The 18,157-nt window shown below is 46.0% G+C and overlaps 1 protein-coding gene across 1 annotated transcript; it reads left to right on the forward strand.

Annotated features, from left to right (window-relative positions):
• Nucleotides 1-2,021: 2,021 nt before the first annotated feature.
• On the forward strand, nt 2,022-17,375 carry LOC123000357 (filaggrin-2-like). The gene is made up of 3 exons (XM_048220469.2): nt 2,022-2,067; nt 3,065-3,224; nt 4,027-17,375. Exons 2-3 carry the CDS (start codon nt 3,087-3,089, stop codon nt 16,753-16,755), a joined length of 12,867 nt encoding a protein of 4,288 aa, XP_048076426.2. The 5' UTR covers nt 2,022-2,067; nt 3,065-3,086; the 3' UTR covers nt 16,756-17,375.
• Nucleotides 17,376-18,157: the final 782 nt, after the last annotated feature.

The following is an 18,157-nucleotide window of genomic DNA, read 5'->3' on the forward strand; positions in this document are numbered from 1 at the left end:
TTAAGATGACTTCCCTGGAGGAACACCCAGATAGGAATTAACCCTCCCCACCCCCAAGTATGTGCTATAGATGTGGTTATAGATGTGCCCAACTCTCACATTGGACAGCATGGGTTTCTGTCTCAGAGCTGCCACTTACTAGCTGTGATTTTTGACATATTAGTAAATTTCTCTATGCTTTCATTTCCTTATTTGTAAAATGAGAGTGGCATTAATATTGACCTTACAGAGTTACTGTCAAGAATAAATAGATAAGGGGCCCCTGGGTGGCTCATTGGTTAAGAATCTGCCTTCAGCTCAGGTCATGATCCCAGTGTCCTAGGATCAAGTCCCATGTCAGCCTCCTTGCTCAGCAGGGACCCTGCTTCTCCTTCTGCCTGCTGCTCTCCCTGCTTGTGCACACACTCTCTCTCTCTTTCTCTCTATCTCTCTCTCGAATAAGTAAATTCTTTTTAAAAACTTTAAAAAAGGATAGATAGATAGATAAATGAAAAGCCAGCATGCCTAGAAGATAGTAAACAATTAATGACAGCTGCTATCTTCAGCATCAGAAGAAGCATCATCACCTGGTGGCAAAGTACAGAAGAGCTGCCTCTCCATGCCTAATACAACTCTCTGATTATTTTCACTTCTGTAAGGTATTATATTTGATAGACTTTCTGTATATAAATGACATTTGTCCAAGGGCCTAGGCCCAAAGCTGCCAGATAACCAATGGATAGCAGGATGCCAGGAAAAAAATCCCAAGAAGAAAGCTCACTCTAGATTCACCCTGAAGAGTTCTTAAAACATCACTTTGTGTACAGCCTATTAATGTATACTTTTGTAGCTTAGAGAAGACCTTCATGGGGCCAAAGAATATTTCTTGTCTTCCTGGCTGATAGTACTCCTTATATCACTCTTTCCTATTTTTTGTGTTTGGCTGGGCCTGACGTTCCTAAAAGAGTGTGTACTTTTCCACATAATAGGTGTATGTGATAGATATACAGAGGTAAGCTAGTATAATGGTTAAGAGAAAGGACCTTATAATAAGGTAGCTACAGGTTCAAACCCTGGTTTCTCCGCCTACAGGCTGTGTGACCTTTATGAGGACTCATGCTCCCTGAACGATTTTTCACGGGATGAACAAACAAATCTCATAAAAATCTTATAAAGATTAAATGATATATGAAGATATATGAAAAATATTCATCATAATTTCCAGCACATAGTAAATTCTTAATAACTGGTAGTTATTATTATTGCAAAAAGATATGAATTGGGTAAGCCTCATGACCTATGTTCATTTTCAATTGAATATGCATTTACTGCACACCTGTCAAGTATCTTACACTTTGCTACTTTTTTTTCTGGGTTATTTTTATTTCTTTATTTCCAAGTTGTCTTAAATATGGTTACATTATAAAAAGAAACATGGCCTTTCAGGGTACAGATATTCTATTTCTTTTTTTTAATGTTTTTTTATTATATTATGTTAGTCACCATACAGTACATCCCTGGTTTCTGATGTAAAGTTCGATGATTCATTAGTTGCGTATAACACCCAGTGCACCATGCAATACGTGCCCTCTTTACTACCCATCACCAATCTATCCCATTCTCCCACGCCCCTCCCCTCTGAAGCCCTCAGTTTGTTTCTCAGAGTCCATAGTCTCTCATGCTTCATTCCCCCTTCTGATTACCCCCCTTTCTTTATCCCTTTCTTACACTTTGCTACTTATTGTGGGCACTAAATGAAAGTAATGAACTATGCAAGTCCTCTAAAACATATTCTCTGCTTTTCACAAGTGTATGACCCTGAAAAAAGTGTCCTACAACATGTCCTCACACTGGAAGCTGGACCAGCACTGTCCTTTTTGCAATCATCTCAAAGATAAGAATGCGAAGAAGTAGGAAGATAAACATGGACAGAGGTGGGGTTAGATTTGATTAGAAATGAATCAGTAGTCCATCCCACAGAGGACAGCACCCACACAGTTTTAGCTATATAAAGGCCACTATCTCGATCCACTGGTCACCCTGCAAGCTGCATCAGGCTTTATCCTACGTGTTCCTTTGGTGAACCAGGTGAGAGAAAATTCATCCAGCTACATGGATGGATATTTGATTATTGTCCACATTAGAAATTCAGGAGTAAGAGCTAAGTCAGAATTTAATATATATTTGGCCATTTCATTCTGTTTCTTTTTCTTTTCTTTTTGTTTATTTATTTGGTTGGTTAGTTTTGTTTATCCTGGGGTCTTTTTAGAATAAATTTGTTATTGTCAAGATGAATAATCCAAGAAGTTTGCCTTCTTCTAGGCCATTCCACACTCCCTTCCTAGTCTTTTGCATGCCATTTTTTTTCTGGGTTGGCCAGCTGAAATAGAGAGGTGGCCTGCGCTGGTGTAGAGTACCTTCCCTGTTCAGTGTCAGTGCCTGGGACTCCAAGATCGAGTTATCCACAGTAGACAAACTACTGCCTGCATTGCTGAGCCTTTCTCCCTAGTTATTGAGTAAGAATAAGATTGAAGTATTTGGTTGAAGCTGAGATTAGGATAGTTCCTGAGCACTGCTGAGGGCTATCTCATGCTTTTGAATCACCATGCTTCTGAATGCCCATTTTTTATTTGCTGAAGGCCTTAACCATCCTGTTTAGCATCTAGTGCCCAGAGGAGAAATAGGTATGATAGAAGGTATGTCACTTTTGACTCAAGAGAAACAGTGAAACACCAGAGAGACTGGGACAATACATCTGGGTGGTTCTGGAAACTGGGAAGCTTCAGGACAACACCCAGAACACCAAAGTACACAAAGTGTAGAGACATTATGTAAGGAATATATTCATCCAAGACATGGAGATCTGAGCTCTAATCCTAGTTCAGTCAGCAACATGCAATGACTTGATCCTAGCAAAGTAACCCAAAATTAACAAAGTTTTCACTGTATTGAAAGATCCCTAACCCATCCTTACTTGTTGAAGTATTTTAGGTTTAAAAGAGACAGGAGATTTGAAAAATCTCTTGCTTATAGATTAAAGGAAAACAACATGAATAATAGGGTCTTTTGTTTCTTTTTTCTTCAGGTTCACTTAAACTTGCAAAAAGATGACTGACCTCTTGAGAAGTGTTGTCACGGTCATTGACGTTTTCTACAAATACACCAAGCAAGATGGGGAATGTCGCACACTGAGCAAGGATGAACTAAAGGAACTTCTGGAGAAAGAGTTTCGTCCAATTATGAAGGTAAGAACCCATACACCAGGACTGAAGGCTGCTAGGGTCTTGTAAATTCTCTGTTATGTGACCAAAGATTAGCTAAAAAGTGCACACTCTCAATGGTCTTTGGACAAACTCTATGAGTGTACTTTTTGGGGAAATCAGAAAGTCTTCTGGGGCATTATTTATTTTTAGAAAGGGGAACGTTTTTTCATTTTCCTGTGTTCACCCATTATGTAGACCCTCAGACATTTTTATGCCCCCAGGTTTCTCCTTCTGAAAAAACAGAAAATAAATGTGTGCTAAAACATAAGTTAAAAGATTGCCCTATTAAATATGGAAGAAAAAGTATAGAGAGGGAAATGTCTACAGGGAGAGCTGGCCAAATATCCAGGATGACTAAAAACTGCCAACAAAAAACAAGCATTTCTTCCATCTATTTGGGAAATACTTAACTATTACCTTTAAAATTATAGATCCTAACATAGAATATATTAGCATGTAATGTTTAAAATGCATGTAAAACTAAAATATACCAGGTACCGAACTTGCATTATTCAACTCTTTTCTGTATGCTATACCTGAGTACCTAATACCCTAGCTAGGTCCTTGAATTGTATTCTGCTGGGGTTCCCAATAGATTATTCTTTTCTATTACCTCTTCTCACCTGCTGGGTCCTATTAGGCTGCTTTAGTTTAAAGTAACATTTGACTGGATTTAAAATACCTAATGTTAAACATCCACAATTCCACAGCTTTACCTGAATATTTTACCTGCCTATGTGGGCTAGGCTGAATAGGTCTCCTTTGGTATGTCACTTGTATACAGAACCCAGATGATCCAGACACAGTGGATGTTATCATGCACATGCTAGATCGAGATCATGACCGAAGACTGGACTTTACTGAGTTTCTTCTGATGGTATTCAAGCTGGCTATGGCCTGCAACAAGGTTCTCAGCAAAGAATACTGCAAAGCTTCAGGGTCAAAGAAGCATAGGCGTGGTCATCGACACCAAAAGGAAGAAAGTGAAACAGAAGAGGAAGAAGAAGATACACTGGGACAGAAATCAGGTTACAGATATTCAAGTTGGAGTGAAGGAGGGGAGCATGTTTATGGTTCTGAGGGCTTAAGGGGAAGAATGAAACATAGACATGGGTCAAACTCAAGGAGGCTGGGAAGGCAAGGTGGTTTATCTAGCTCAGGAAACCAAGAGGAATTTGAGAAAAGACGCCGTGGGTCTAGCTCTGGTCACTCATGGAATAGTGGCAAAGAAAGACATGGTTCCAGCTCTGGAGAGCTGGGGGAAAGAAGAAACAAGTCACATGTTAGCCCCTCTAGGGATTCTGAAAAGGAATATGAATCTGGATCTGGATCTGGATCAAAGAGTAGGGGAAGGAAGAGTCATGGTGGTCTGTCACATGGATTGGATGCTAGTGGACTTGAATCAAACTCTACTCAGTCAAGAGAGAGTAGAGGACAAAAGCTTGGATCTAGCTCTAGAGGGTCAGGAGACAATGGAAGGCAAAGCTATGCATGTGGTTCCAGCAATTCAGGTGGGTGTGGAAGGCCACAAAATGCTTCTACTTCCTGTCAGGAGGGTAGATTTGGAGGGCAAGGAAATCAATCTAGCTGTACCCAGTCAGGATATCAATCAGGAAGTAGTGGAGGACTAGGTCATGGATGTAATTCAGGAGGTCAGTCTTCTGGATATGGTCAACATGAGCCTAGCTCCTGCAGCCAGTCTTCTAGTCAGAGAGAATATGGATCTAGAGCATGTGGTCAAACACAGAACTGTGGAAGACAACAGAGAACAGGTTCAAGTCAGTCCTCTTGCTGTGAACAGGATGGGTCTGGAACAAGTCAGTCTTCTAGTTATGGTCAATATGGATCTGGTTCTTGTGGACACTTTCCAAAATCTCATCAAAAAGGGTCTGGTTCAAATGAATTTTCTAAATGTGGACAACATGGGTCTGGCTCTGGACAGTCCTCTGGCTTTGGAAAACATGGGTCAGCCTCAGGTCAATCCTCTGGCTTTGAATATGGCTCTGGTTCATGTCAGTCCTCTGGATTTGGACAACATGAATTTGGCTCAGGACAGTCCTCTGGCTTTGGACAACATGGATCCAGCTCAGGTCAGTCCTCTAGCTTTGGACAACAGGGATCTGGCTCAGGTCAGTCCTCTGGCTGTGGCCAACATGGGTCAAGCTCAGGACAGTCCTCTGGCTTTGGACAACACGGATCCAGCTCAGGTCAGTCCTCTAGCTTTGGACAACAGGGATCTGGCTCAGGTCAGTCCTCTAGCTGTGGCCAACATGGGTCCAGCTCAGGACAGTCCTCTGGCTTTGGACAACACGGATCCAGCTCAGGTCAGTCCTCTAGCTTTGGACAACAGGGATCTGGCTCAGGTCATTCCTCTGGTTTTGGTCAGCATGGGTCTGTCTCAGGACAGTCCTTTGGTTATGGACAACATGGGTTTGGTGGACATCAATCTTCTAGCTCTGGACAACATAGGTATGGCTCAGGTCAATCCTCCAGCTTTGGATATGGATCTAGCAAACATCAGTCCCCTACCTCTGGGACTGGCTCAGGTCATTCACTGGGCTTTGGACAACATGAGTCTAGATCAGGTCACTCTAGCTATGGCCAACATAGTTCCAGCTCAGGGCAATCTGCCAGTTTTGGGTCTGGGTCTTCCTCAGGCAAGTCCTCTAAACATAGTCAACGTGAATCTAACTCAAGACAGTCTTCTACTTATGATCAACATGAGATTAGCTCAGGTCAATCAGCTGGCTATGACAAATATGACCGTAGGCTAGGAGGAGAAGAAAGCTATGGGACCTGTTCTGGAAAAGGGTCTCCAAAATCTGAAAGGCCTGTATCAGATTCACCTGAAAATCAGACAAGGGAAACAGCTAAAGGGAGACACAGAACTACTCATTCACAGTCGGGAGACATCAGTGGACATGATGGGTCTGGGCACAGTCAAGCCACCAGGACAGAATCCAGGAGGACTGCAAGAAAGGGATCTGGTCTCAGTGAGTCCAGTGACACTGAATGGCACTCAGAAGTCCCACAGACACATGCAGGATCCTCTCATGGCCACAGTGGACCTCAACAAGGAGACTCAGGATCCTCAGCTAAAGGGAGACAGGGAACTACTCATTACCAGTCACAAGACAACAGTAGAAGTGCCCAGTCGGGTCATGGACAAGCCACCAGGGCAGGAACCAGTAGGACTGCAAGAAGGAGGTCTAGTCTCAGTGAGTCCAGTGACATTGAAAGGTACTCAGGAGTCCCGCAGACACACGCAGGATCCTCTCATGGACACACTGGATCTCTACAAGGAGACTCAGGATCCATAGCTAAAGGGAGACAGGGAACTACTCATGCACAGTCACGAGACACCAGTAGACATGGCCAGTTGGGTTGTGGACAAGCCACCAGTACAGAAACGAGTAGGACAGTAAGAAGAGAGTCTACTGTCAGTGAGTCCAGTGACACTGAAAGGCACTCAGGAGTCTCACAGACACACACAGGATCCTCTCATGGCCACACTGGATCTCATCATGCAGAGTCGGGATCCACAGCTGTAGGGAGACAGGGAATTAGTCACGGACAGTCAGGAGACACCAGTAGACATGCCCAAACCAGTGATGGACAAGCCACCAGGACAGCATCCAGTAGGGCTACAAGAAGGAGATCCAGTGGTAGTGAGTCCACTGACACAGAAAGGCACACAGGCGTCCCACAGACACATGCAAGATCCTCTCATGACCACACTGGATCTCAACAAGGAGACTCAGGATCCACAGTTCGAGGGAGACAGGGAACTACGCATGCACAGTCACAAGACACCAGTAGAAATGTCCAGTCAGGTCATGGACAAGTAACCAGGACAGAATCCAGTAGCACTGCAAGACGGGGATCTAGTGTCAGTGAGTCCAGTGACACTGAAAGGCACTCAGGACTCTCAAAGGCACACACAGGATCCTCTCATGGCCACACTGGATCTCAACAAGGAGACTCGGGATCCACAGTTCTAGGGAGACAGGGAAGTGCACATGAACAGTCAGGAGATACCAATAGACATGCTCAGTCAGGTCATGGACGAACAACAAGGGCAGGGTCCAGTAGGACTGCAAGAACAGGATCTAGTCTCAGTGAGTCCAGTGACACAGAGGGGCACTCAGGAGTCTCCCAGACACACACAGGATCCTCTCATGGCCACACAGGATCTCAACATGGAGAGTCAGGAGCCACAGCTAAAGGGAGACAGAGAACTACACATGCACAGTCAGGATATACCAGTAGACATACCCAAACTGGTCATGGACAAGCCACTGGGACACAGTCTAGTAGAGCTACAAGAAGGAGATCCAGTGTCAGTGAGTCCAGTGACACTGAAAGACACTCAGGAGTCCCACAGACACATGCAGGATCCTCTCATGACCACACTGGATCTCAACAAGGAGAGTCAAGATCCACAGCTCTAGGAAGACAGGGAACTACATATGAACAGTCAGAAGATACCAACAGATATGCTCAGTCAGCTCATGGACAACCCACCAGGGCAGGATCCAGTAGGACTGCAAGAACGGGATCTAATCTGAGTGAGTCCAGTGACACTGAAAGGCACTCAGGAGTCTCACAAACACAGGCAGGATCCTCTCATGGTCACAGTGGATCTCAACAGGGAGACTCAGTATCCACAGCTAAAGGGAGATGGGGATCTACCCATACACAGTCAGGAGATGCCAGCAGACATATCAACACCAGTCATGGACAAGCCACTGGGACACAGTCTAGTAGAGCTACAAGAAGGAAATCCAGTGCCAGTGAGTCCAGTGACACCGAAAGGCACTCAGGAGTCCCACAGACACATGCAGGATCCTCTCATGACCAGTCTGGATCTCAACAACGAGAGTCTGGATCATCAACTACAGGGAGACATGGAACTCCTCATGCACAGTCAGGATATACCAGTGGACATACACAAACTGGTCATGGACAAGCCACCGGGACACAGTCCAGCAGGGCTACAAGGAGATCCAGTATCAGTGAGTCCAGTGATACTGAATGGCACTCAGGTGTCCCACAGACACACACAGGATCCTCTCATGGCCACACAGGATCTCTACATGGAGAGTCAGGAGCCACAGCTAAAGGGAGACAGAGAACTACACATGCACAGTCAGGAGATACCAGTAGATATACACAAACTGGTCATGGACAAGCCACTGGGACACAGTCTAGTAGAGCTACAAGAAGGAGATCCAGTGTCAGTGAGTCCAGTGACACTGAAAGACACTCAGGAGTCCCACAGACACATGCAGGATCCTCTCATGACCACACTGGATCTCAACAAGGAGAGTCAAGATCCACAGCTCTAGGAAGACAGGGAACTACATATGAACAGTCAGGAGATACCAACAGATATGCTCAGTCAGCTCATGGACAAACCACCAGGGCAGGTTCCAGTAGGACTGCAAGAACGGGATCTAATCTGAGTGAGTCCAGTGACACTGAAAGGCACTCAGGAGTCTCACAAACACAGGCAGGATCCTCTCATGGTCACAGTGGATCTCAACAGGGAGACTCAGTATCCACAGCTAAAGGGAGATGGGGATCTACCCATACACAGTCAGGAGATGCCAGCAGACATATCAACACCAGTCATGGACAAGCCACTGGGACACAGTCTAGTAGAGCTACAAGAAGGAAATCCAGTGCCAGTGAGTCCAGTGACACCGAAAGGCACTCAGGAGTCCCACAGACACATGCAGGATCCTCTCATGACCAGTCTGGATCTCAACAACGAGAGTCTGGATCATCAACTACAGGGAGACATGGAACTCCTCATGCACAGTCAGGATATACCAGTGGACATACACAAACTGGTCATGGACAAGCCACCGGGACACAGTCCAGCAGGGCTACAAGGAGATCCAGTATCAGTGAGTCCAGTGATACTGAATGGCACTCAGGTGTCCCACAGACACACACAGGATCCTCTCATGGCCACACAGGATCTCTACATGGAGAGTCAGGAGCCACAGCTAAAGGGAGACAGAGAACTACACATGCACAGTCAGGAGATACCAGTAGATATACACAAACTGGTCATGGACAAGCCACTGGGACACAGTCTAGTAGAGCTACAAGAAGGAGATCCAGTGTCAGTGAGTCCAGTGACACTGAAAGACACTCAGGAGTCCCACAGACACATGCAGGATCCTCTCATGACCACACTGGATCTCAACAAGGAGAGTCAAGATCCACAGCTCTAGGAAGACAGGGAACTACATATGAACAGTCAGGAGATACCAACAGATATGCTCAGTCAGCTCATGGACAAACCACCAGGGCAGGTTCCAGTAGGACTGCAAGAACGGGATCTAATCTGAGTGAGTCCAGTGACACTGAAAGGCACTCAGGAGTCTCACAAACACAGGCAGGATCCTCTCATGGTCACAGTGGATCTCAACAGGGAGACTCAGTATCCACAGCTAAAGGGAGATGGGGATCTACCCATACACAGTCAGGAGATGCCAGCAGACATATCAACACCAGTCATGGACAAGCCACTGGGACACAGTCTAGTAGAGCTACAAGAAGGAAATCCAGTGCCAGTGAGTCCAGTGACACCGAAAGGCACTCAGGAGTCCCACAGACACATGCAGGATCCTCTCATGACCAGTCTGGATCTCAACAACGAGAGTCTGGATCATCAACTACAGGGAGACATGGAACTCCTCATGCACAGTCAGGATATACCAGTGGACATACACAAACTGGTCATGGACAAGCCACCGGGACACAGTCCAGCAGGGCTACAAGGAGATCCAGTATCAGTGAGTCCAGTGATACTGAATGGCACTCAGGTGTCCCACAGACACACACAGGATCCTCTCATGGCCACACAGGATCTCTACATGGAGAGTCAGGAGCCACAGCTAAAGGGAGACAGAGAACTACACATGCACAGTCAGGAGATACCAGTAGATATACACAAACTGGTCATGGACAAGCCACTGGGACACAGTCTAGTAGAGCTACAAGAAGGAGATCCAGTGTCAGTGAGTCCAGTGACACTGAAAGACACTCAGGAGTCCCACAGACACATGCAGGATCCTCTCATGACCACACTGGATCTCAACAAGGAGAGTCAAGATCCACAGCTCTAGGAAGACAGGGAACTACATATGAACAGTCAGGAGATACCAACAGATATGCTCAGTCAGCTCATGGACAAACCACCAGGGCAGGTTCCAGTAGGACTGCAAGAACGGGATCTAATCTGAGTGAGTCCAGTGACACTGAAAGTCACTCAGGAGTCTCCCAGACACATGCAGAATCCTCTCATGGCCACACTGGGTCTCAACAAGGAGACTCAGTATCCGCAGCTAAAGGGAGACATGGAACTCCTCATGCACAGTCAGAAGATACCAGCAGACATACCCAAACTGGTCATGGACAAGCCACCAGGACACAGTCCAGCAGGGCTACAAGGAGATCCAGTGTCAGTGAGTCCAGTGACACTGAATGGCACTCAGGTGTCCCACAGGCACACACAGGATCCTCTCATGGCCACACTGGATCTCTACAAGGAGAGTCGGGAACAACAACTACAGGGAGACAGGGAACTACTCATGCACAGTCAGGAGATACCAGTAGATGTTCCCAAACCAGTGATGGACAAACCACCAGGACAGCATCCAGTAGGGCTACAAGTAGGAGATCTACGGGCAGTGAGTCCAGTGACACAGAGGGGCACTCAGGAGTCTCCCAGACACACCCCGGATCCTCTCATGGCCACACAGGATCTCAACATGGAGAGTTAGGATCCACAGCTAAAGGGAGACAGGGAACTAGTCACGCACAGTCAGGAGACACCGGTAGACGTGCCCAGTCGGGTCATGGACAAACCATCAGGACAGCATCCAGTAGGAATGCAAGAAGGACACCCAGTGTCAGTGAATCCAATGACACTGAAAGTCACTCAGGAGTCTCACAGACACACGCAGAATCCTCTCATGGTCACACTGGGTCTCAACGAGGAGATTCAGTATCCACAGCTAAAGGGAGACATGGAACTCCTCATGCACAGTCAAGAGATACCAGCAGACATACCCAAACTGGTCATGGACAAGCCACTGGGACACAGTCCACCAGAGCTACAAGAAGGAGATCCAGTGTCAGTGAGTCCAGTGACACTGAAAAGCACTCAGGTGTCCCACAGACACACACAGGATCCTCTTATGGCCACACTGGATCTCAACAAGGAGGCTCAGGATCCACAGTTCGAGGGAGACAGGGAACTATGCATTCACAGTCACAAGACACCAGTAGAAATGTCCAGTCAGGTCATGGACAAGTATCCAGGACAGAATCCAGTAGCACTGCAAGACGGGGATCTAGTGTCAGCGAGTCCAGTGACACTGAAAGGCACTCAGGACTCTCACAGGCACACACAGGATCCTCTCATGGCCACACTGGATCTCAACAAGGGGACTCGGGATCCACAGTTCTAGGGCGACAGGGAAGTGCACATGAACAGTCAGGAGATACCAATAGACATGCTCAGTCGGGTCATGGACAAACGACAAGGGCAGGGTCCAGTAGGACTGCAAGAACAGGATCTAGTCTCAGTGAGTCCAGTGACACTGAAAAGCACTCAGGGGTCTCACAGACACACGCAGAATCCTCTCATGGCCACAGTGGATCTCAACAAGGAGACTCGGTATCCACAGCTAAAGGGAGACAGGGAACTACTCATGCACAGTCAGGAGACATCAGTGGACATGCTGGGTCTGGGCACGGTCAAGCCACCAGGACAGAAAGCAGTAGGACAGCAAGAAGGGGATCTAGTGTCAGTGAGTCCAGTGACTCGGAAAGACACTCAGGAGTCACACAGACAGATGCAGGATCCTCTCATGAACACACTGGATCTCTACAAGGAGAGTCAGGATCCATAACTAAAGGGAGACAGGGAACTACTAATGCACAGTCACGAGACACCGGTAGAAATGTCCAGTTGGATCATGGAGAAGCCACCAGGAGAGAATCCAGTAGCACCGCAAGAAGGGGATCTAGTGTCAGTGAGTCCAGTGACACTGAAAGGCACTCAGGAGTCTCCCAGACACACACAAAATCCTCTCATGGCCACACAGGATCTCAACATGGAGAGTCAGGAGCCACAGCTAAAGGAAGACAGAGAACTACACATGCACAGTCAGGAGATACCAGTAGACATACCCAAACTGGTTATGGACGAGCCACTGGAACACAGTCTAGTAGAGCTACAAGAAGGAGATCCAGTGTCAGTGAGTCCAGTGACACTGAAAGACACTCAGGAGTCCCACAGACACATGCAAGATCCTCTCATGACCACACTGGATCTCAAAAAGGAGAGTCAAGATCCACAGCTCTAGGAAGACAGGGAACTACATATAAACAGTCAGGAGATACCAACAGATATGCTCAGTCAGCTCATGGACAACCCACCAGGGCTGGATCCAATAGGACTGCAAGAACGGGTACTAATCTGAGTGAGTCCAGTGACACTGAAAGTCACTCAGGAGTCTCACAAACACACGCAGGATCCTCTCATGGTCACAGTGGATCTCAACAAGGAGACTCAGTATCCACAGCTAAAGGGAGACGGGGATCTACCCATGCACAGTCAGGAGATGCCAGCAGACATATCAACACCAGTCATGGACAAGCCACTGGGACACAGTCCAGTAGAGCTACAAGAAGGAAATCCAGTGTCAGTGAGTCCAGTGACACCGAAAGGCACTCAGGAGTCCCACAGACACATGCAGGATCCTCTCATGACCAGTCTGGATCTCAACAACGAGAGTCTGGATCATCAGCTACAGGGAGACATGGAACTCCTCATGCACAGTCAGGATATACCAGTGGACATACACAAAATGGTCATGGACAAGCCACGGGGACACAGTCCAGCAGGGCTACAAGGAGATCCAGTGTCAGTGAGTCCAGTGATACTGATTGGCACTCAGGTGCCCCACAGACACACACAGGATCCTCTCATGGCCACACTGGATCTCAACAAGGAGATTCGGGAACAACAGCTACAGGGAGACAGGGAACTACTCATGCACAGTCAGGAGATACCAGTAGACGTTCCCAAACCAGTGATGGACAAGCCACCAGGAGAGCATCCAGTAAGGCTACAAGTAGGAGATCTACGGGCAGTGAGTCCAGTGACACAGAGGGGCACTCAGGAATCTCCCAGACACACACAGGATCCTCTCATGGCCACACTGGATCTCAACATGGAGAGTTAGGATCCACAGCTAAAGGGAGACAGGGAACTACTCACGCACAGTCACGGGACAGCAGTAGACATGCCCAGTCTGGTCATGGACAAACCACCAGGGCAGGATCCAGTAGGACTACAAGAAGGGGATCTAGTATCAGTGAGTCCAGTGACACTGAAAAGCACTCAGGAGTCCCACAGACACACGCAGGATCCTCTCATGGCCACACTGGATCTCAACATGGAGAGTCAGGATCCATAGCTAAAGGGAGACAGGGAACTACTCATGCACAGTCAGGAGACATCAGTGGACATGCTGGGTCTGGGCATGGTCAAGCCACCAGAACAGAAAGCAGTAGGACTGCAAGAAGGGGATCTAGTGTCGGTGAGTCCAGTGACACTGAAAGGCACTCAGGCATCCCACAGACACACACAGGATCCTCTCATGACGACACTGGATCTCAACAAGGAGAGTCAAGATCCACAGCTAAAGGGAGACAGGGAACTAGTCACGCACAGTCAGGAGACACCAGTAGACATGCCCAGTCGGGTTATGGACAAACCATCAGGACAGGATCCAGTAGGAATGCAAGAAGGACATCCAGTGTCAGTGAATCCAGTGACACTGAAAGTCACTCAGGAGTCTCACAGACACATGCAGAATCCTCTCATGGCCACACTGGGTCTCAACAAGGAGACTCAGTATCCACAGCTAAAGGGAGACATGGAACTCCTCATGCACAGTCAGAAGATACCAGCAGACATACCCAAACTGGTCATGGACAAGCCACCAGGACACAGTCCAGCAGGGCTACAAGGAGATCCAGTGTCAGCGAGTCCAGTGACACTGAATGGCACTCAGGTGTCCCACAGACACACACAGGATCCTCTCATAGCCACACTGGATCTCAACAAGGAGAGTCGGGAACAACAGCTACAGGGAGACAGGGAACTACTCATGCACAGCCAGGAGATACCAGTAGACATTCCCAAACCAGTGATGGACAAGCCACCAGGACAGCATCCAGTAGGGCTACAAGTAGGAGATCCAGGGGCAGTGCATCCAGTGACACAGAGGGGCACTCAGTTATCCCACAGACACACACAGGATCCTCTCTAGGCCACACCGGATCTCAGCAAGGAGACTCAGGATCCATAGCTCTAGGGAGACAGGGAACTACTCACGGACAGTCAGGAGATGCCAGGGGACATGCTGAGTCTGGGTACAGTCAAGCCACCAGGACAGAAAGCAGTAGGACTGCAGGAAGGGGATCCAGTGTCAGTGAGTCCAGTGACACTGAAAGGCCCTCAGGAGTCCCACAGACACAGGCAGGATCGTCTCATGTTCACACTGGATCTCAACATGGAGAGTCAGGATCCACAGCTAAAGGTAGACAGCGAACTATTCATCAACAGTCAGGAGATAGCACTAGACATGCCCAGTCTGGTTATGGACAAGCCACCAGGATACAATCCAGTAGAACTGCAAGAAGGGGATCTAGTGTCAATGAGTCCAGTGACACTGAAAGACATTCTGGAGTTGGACAGACACATGCAGGATCCCCACATGGCCACAGTGGATCTCAACATGCAGAGTCACGATCCACAGCTAAAGGGAGACAGGGAACTACTCATGGACACTCAGGAGACATCAGTGGACATGCCCAGTCTGGTCATGGACAAGCCACCACGACAGAATCTAGTAGGAGCGGAATAAGGGGATCTAGTCTCAGTGAATCCAGTGACACTGAAAGGTCCTCAGGAGTGTCACAAAGACACTCAGTTTCTAGTCATGGGCATTACGGGTCTGTCCCCAAACACACAGTTACTGATACAACTAGAAGGTATGAATCTAGCACTGAACAGTCAGGAGATAGTTCTAAGCATTCTATCATAGATCAAGGGTGGACATCAATTCAGAAGCAACCAGTTTCTGGAAGTTCACAGAATTTTGGATCCTCCCATGAGCTGACAGGAGACAAATCTACATACTCAGGCTCTGTCCAGGGGCAGACCACATCTTCCCATGGGCAATTAGGAACTGGCACAATAGAGAGACATGGGTCCAGCCATACACAGTCACATGATACCCATGGGCAGTCCAAGGACAGCATAAGGAAACAGTCACATAGCAGTCATCACCAATCTAGAGTAAGTCATTCTCAGTCACAGATTAGTGGAAGACAACATGGATCAGGTCAAGGTTGGAAACATGGCAGTTATGGAAGTGCAGAATATGACTATGGGCAGTCTGGGTATGGACCTTCTGGGGGCAGCAGAACAAGCAGCCGCAATGCTAGCCCTTTGAGGTCATTGGATAGAGCTGCAAACAATCAAGTGTCTACACACGGACAATCAGTTTCTCGATTTGACCATACAGGATCAAAAGCAACTGAAATAATAGGAAGACAAAGTTCAAGTCATGGACAGTCAAGTGATTCCCATAATCAGTCTGGATCCAATGTAACTAGAAGACAGGGATCTATTCATGGGCATTCAGTAGTAAGTCATGAACAATCAAATGACACCCATGTTCAATCTGGAAGATGGGGATCTATTACTCATAAGCAGTCAAGCAACCATTCTATATCCAGCCATGGACAGTCCATATCAGCTCACAGCTGTTCAAAATCTAATTCAACTCAAAGGCATGGATCCCATAGTGATAATAAAGAACATTCAGAAGATTGGGGGAAACAGATTCATGAACCATCAGGGTCTAGTCATGGACAGTCAGAATTCAATACTATAGGTATATATGGATCCAGCCAGCAGCATTTGGGAGATACATCTTCTCATGAGCAGGTAAGATCCAGCACAAGTTTAGTAAGACAGGGATTAAGTAATAGACAATCAGGAGACATCCAAGGTGAATCTGGATCCAGCACTAATGAAAGACAAGTATATAGCCATGGACTATCAAGTGACAGCTATGGGCAGTCAATTGACAGCAGAAGCAGAAGTCAAGGATTCATTTCTAGTCACTCTCATGATAGTCAAGACCTTACAGGAACTGAAGAATGTGGGTATAAATATTCATCAAGCAGTACAATCATGTGGACGGGGGAAAAGCAAAAGCAAGGGCCTGAATCAAGTTTGTTAGGAAGCACCAGAATATATAGTCAGGATGTGGATGATAAGCAGGCAAGAAACATGGATGCCAGAGGTTGCCATAAAAGGGAGAGAACAGACTCAGGTTCCTTTCACTTAGATAGCAAAACTCCACTCTATGAATATGTCCAAGAACAAAGGTATTATTACTTTGAATAATCATTTGAAGCCAACAGAAAACAAACTAACTCAAGATAAGAACCAACCCGAGAAGAAATGAAAATACAACATGGAATTAAATTATTTACCGTGATCCTTTCTTTTGTTAGTGGGGGCATATGCCTGTTCTTTTATTTAACTGTAGCACTGTACTCTATTCCTCTCATTCGGTGTGGGTTGTTTTTCTTTTTTTTTTTTAAGTCTCCATAAAAAAAAAAAAGACTCCATAATCACTAAGCTCTTTGGATAGAAAACAGTGAATGGAAGAAGTAAATAGCACTTGGAACTATATTCAGAACTATATGACAAAATGATTTGAGTGCTTTGGGATAAAATAATCATTTTTTTAAAATGTCTGAAACTCAGATTTTGGACTTTCCAGATTGTATTTTAATTGACCATTGACAAACCTATCCAGGGAGCTAAGGAACATGATTTTGGAGCCAAAATTTCTCTAATAATATTGTAACACATTCCATGTCCTGAGCAAAGAATGTTGTAGTAGTTGAAGAGTCAGAATATTTGCATCTTTTGTGCCACCACTGGAACTTCATATTACTACTTTTGAATTTATTGTCATGACCTCCTATATTGCATAAAAATTGTCAATAAACTTTCTAACAAGGTATAGTTGCTCTTCTTTTTCGTCTTCACAAACAAACATAGCTCCCTGCCATGGGATCATATGAACATTTCTTTTTTAATTTTATTTTATTTAAATTCAATTAATTCACATATACTGTATCATTAGTTTCAGAGATAAAGTTCAGTTATTCATCAGTTGCATTATGACGCCCAATGTTTATTACACACGTGTCCTTTTTAATGCCCGTCACTCAGTTAACCCATCCTCCCACCTACCTCCCCTACAGCAACCCTCAGTTTGTTTTCCATAGTTAAGAGTCTCTTATGGTTTGCCTCCCTCTCAGTTTTCATCTGATTTTATTTTTCCTTCCCTTCCCCTATGATCCTCTTTCGTTTCCTAAATTCCACATATGAGTGAAATCATATGGTATTTGTCTTTCTCTAACTGACTTATTTTGCTTAGCATAATTCCTTCTAGTTTCATCCATGTCATTGCAAATGGCAAGATTTCATTCTTTTTGGTGGCTGAGTGATATTCCAGTGTGTGTGTGTGTGTGTGTGTGTGTGTGTGTGTGTGTGTGTGTGTGTTTACATACCACATCTTCTTTATTGATTCATCTGTCAATGGAAATCTGGGCTTTTTATTTACTTTGGCTATTGTGGACACTGCTGCTATAAATATTGCATTTTCTTCCACTTTCACTTTTGAAATTCAAATTAAAGTGAAATTCATCAAGGGTGTTCAAGATCACAAGCCCCTATTTGGGGCAGAAGTTTTATGAAAAAACAAAACACAAGCTGAATTTTCTGATTAGGC

Source organism: Ursus arctos, unplaced genomic scaffold (assembly GCF_023065955.2).
Source record: "Ursus arctos isolate Adak ecotype North America unplaced genomic scaffold, UrsArc2.0 scaffold_12, whole genome shotgun sequence".
Taxonomy (NCBI): Eukaryota; Metazoa; Chordata; class Mammalia; order Carnivora; family Ursidae; genus Ursus; species Ursus arctos.

Bases quoted from the DNA above. Each gene is read 5' to 3' on its own strand.
- LOC123000357 (XM_048220469.2), top strand. From the start codon at position 3,087: ATGACTGACCTCTTGAGAAGTGTTGTCACGGTCATTGACGTTTTCTAC. The intron at 3,225-4,026 runs GTAAGAACCCAT...ACTTGTATACAG, and splicing joins AGTTTCGTCCAATTATGAAG to AACCCAGATGATCCAGACAC.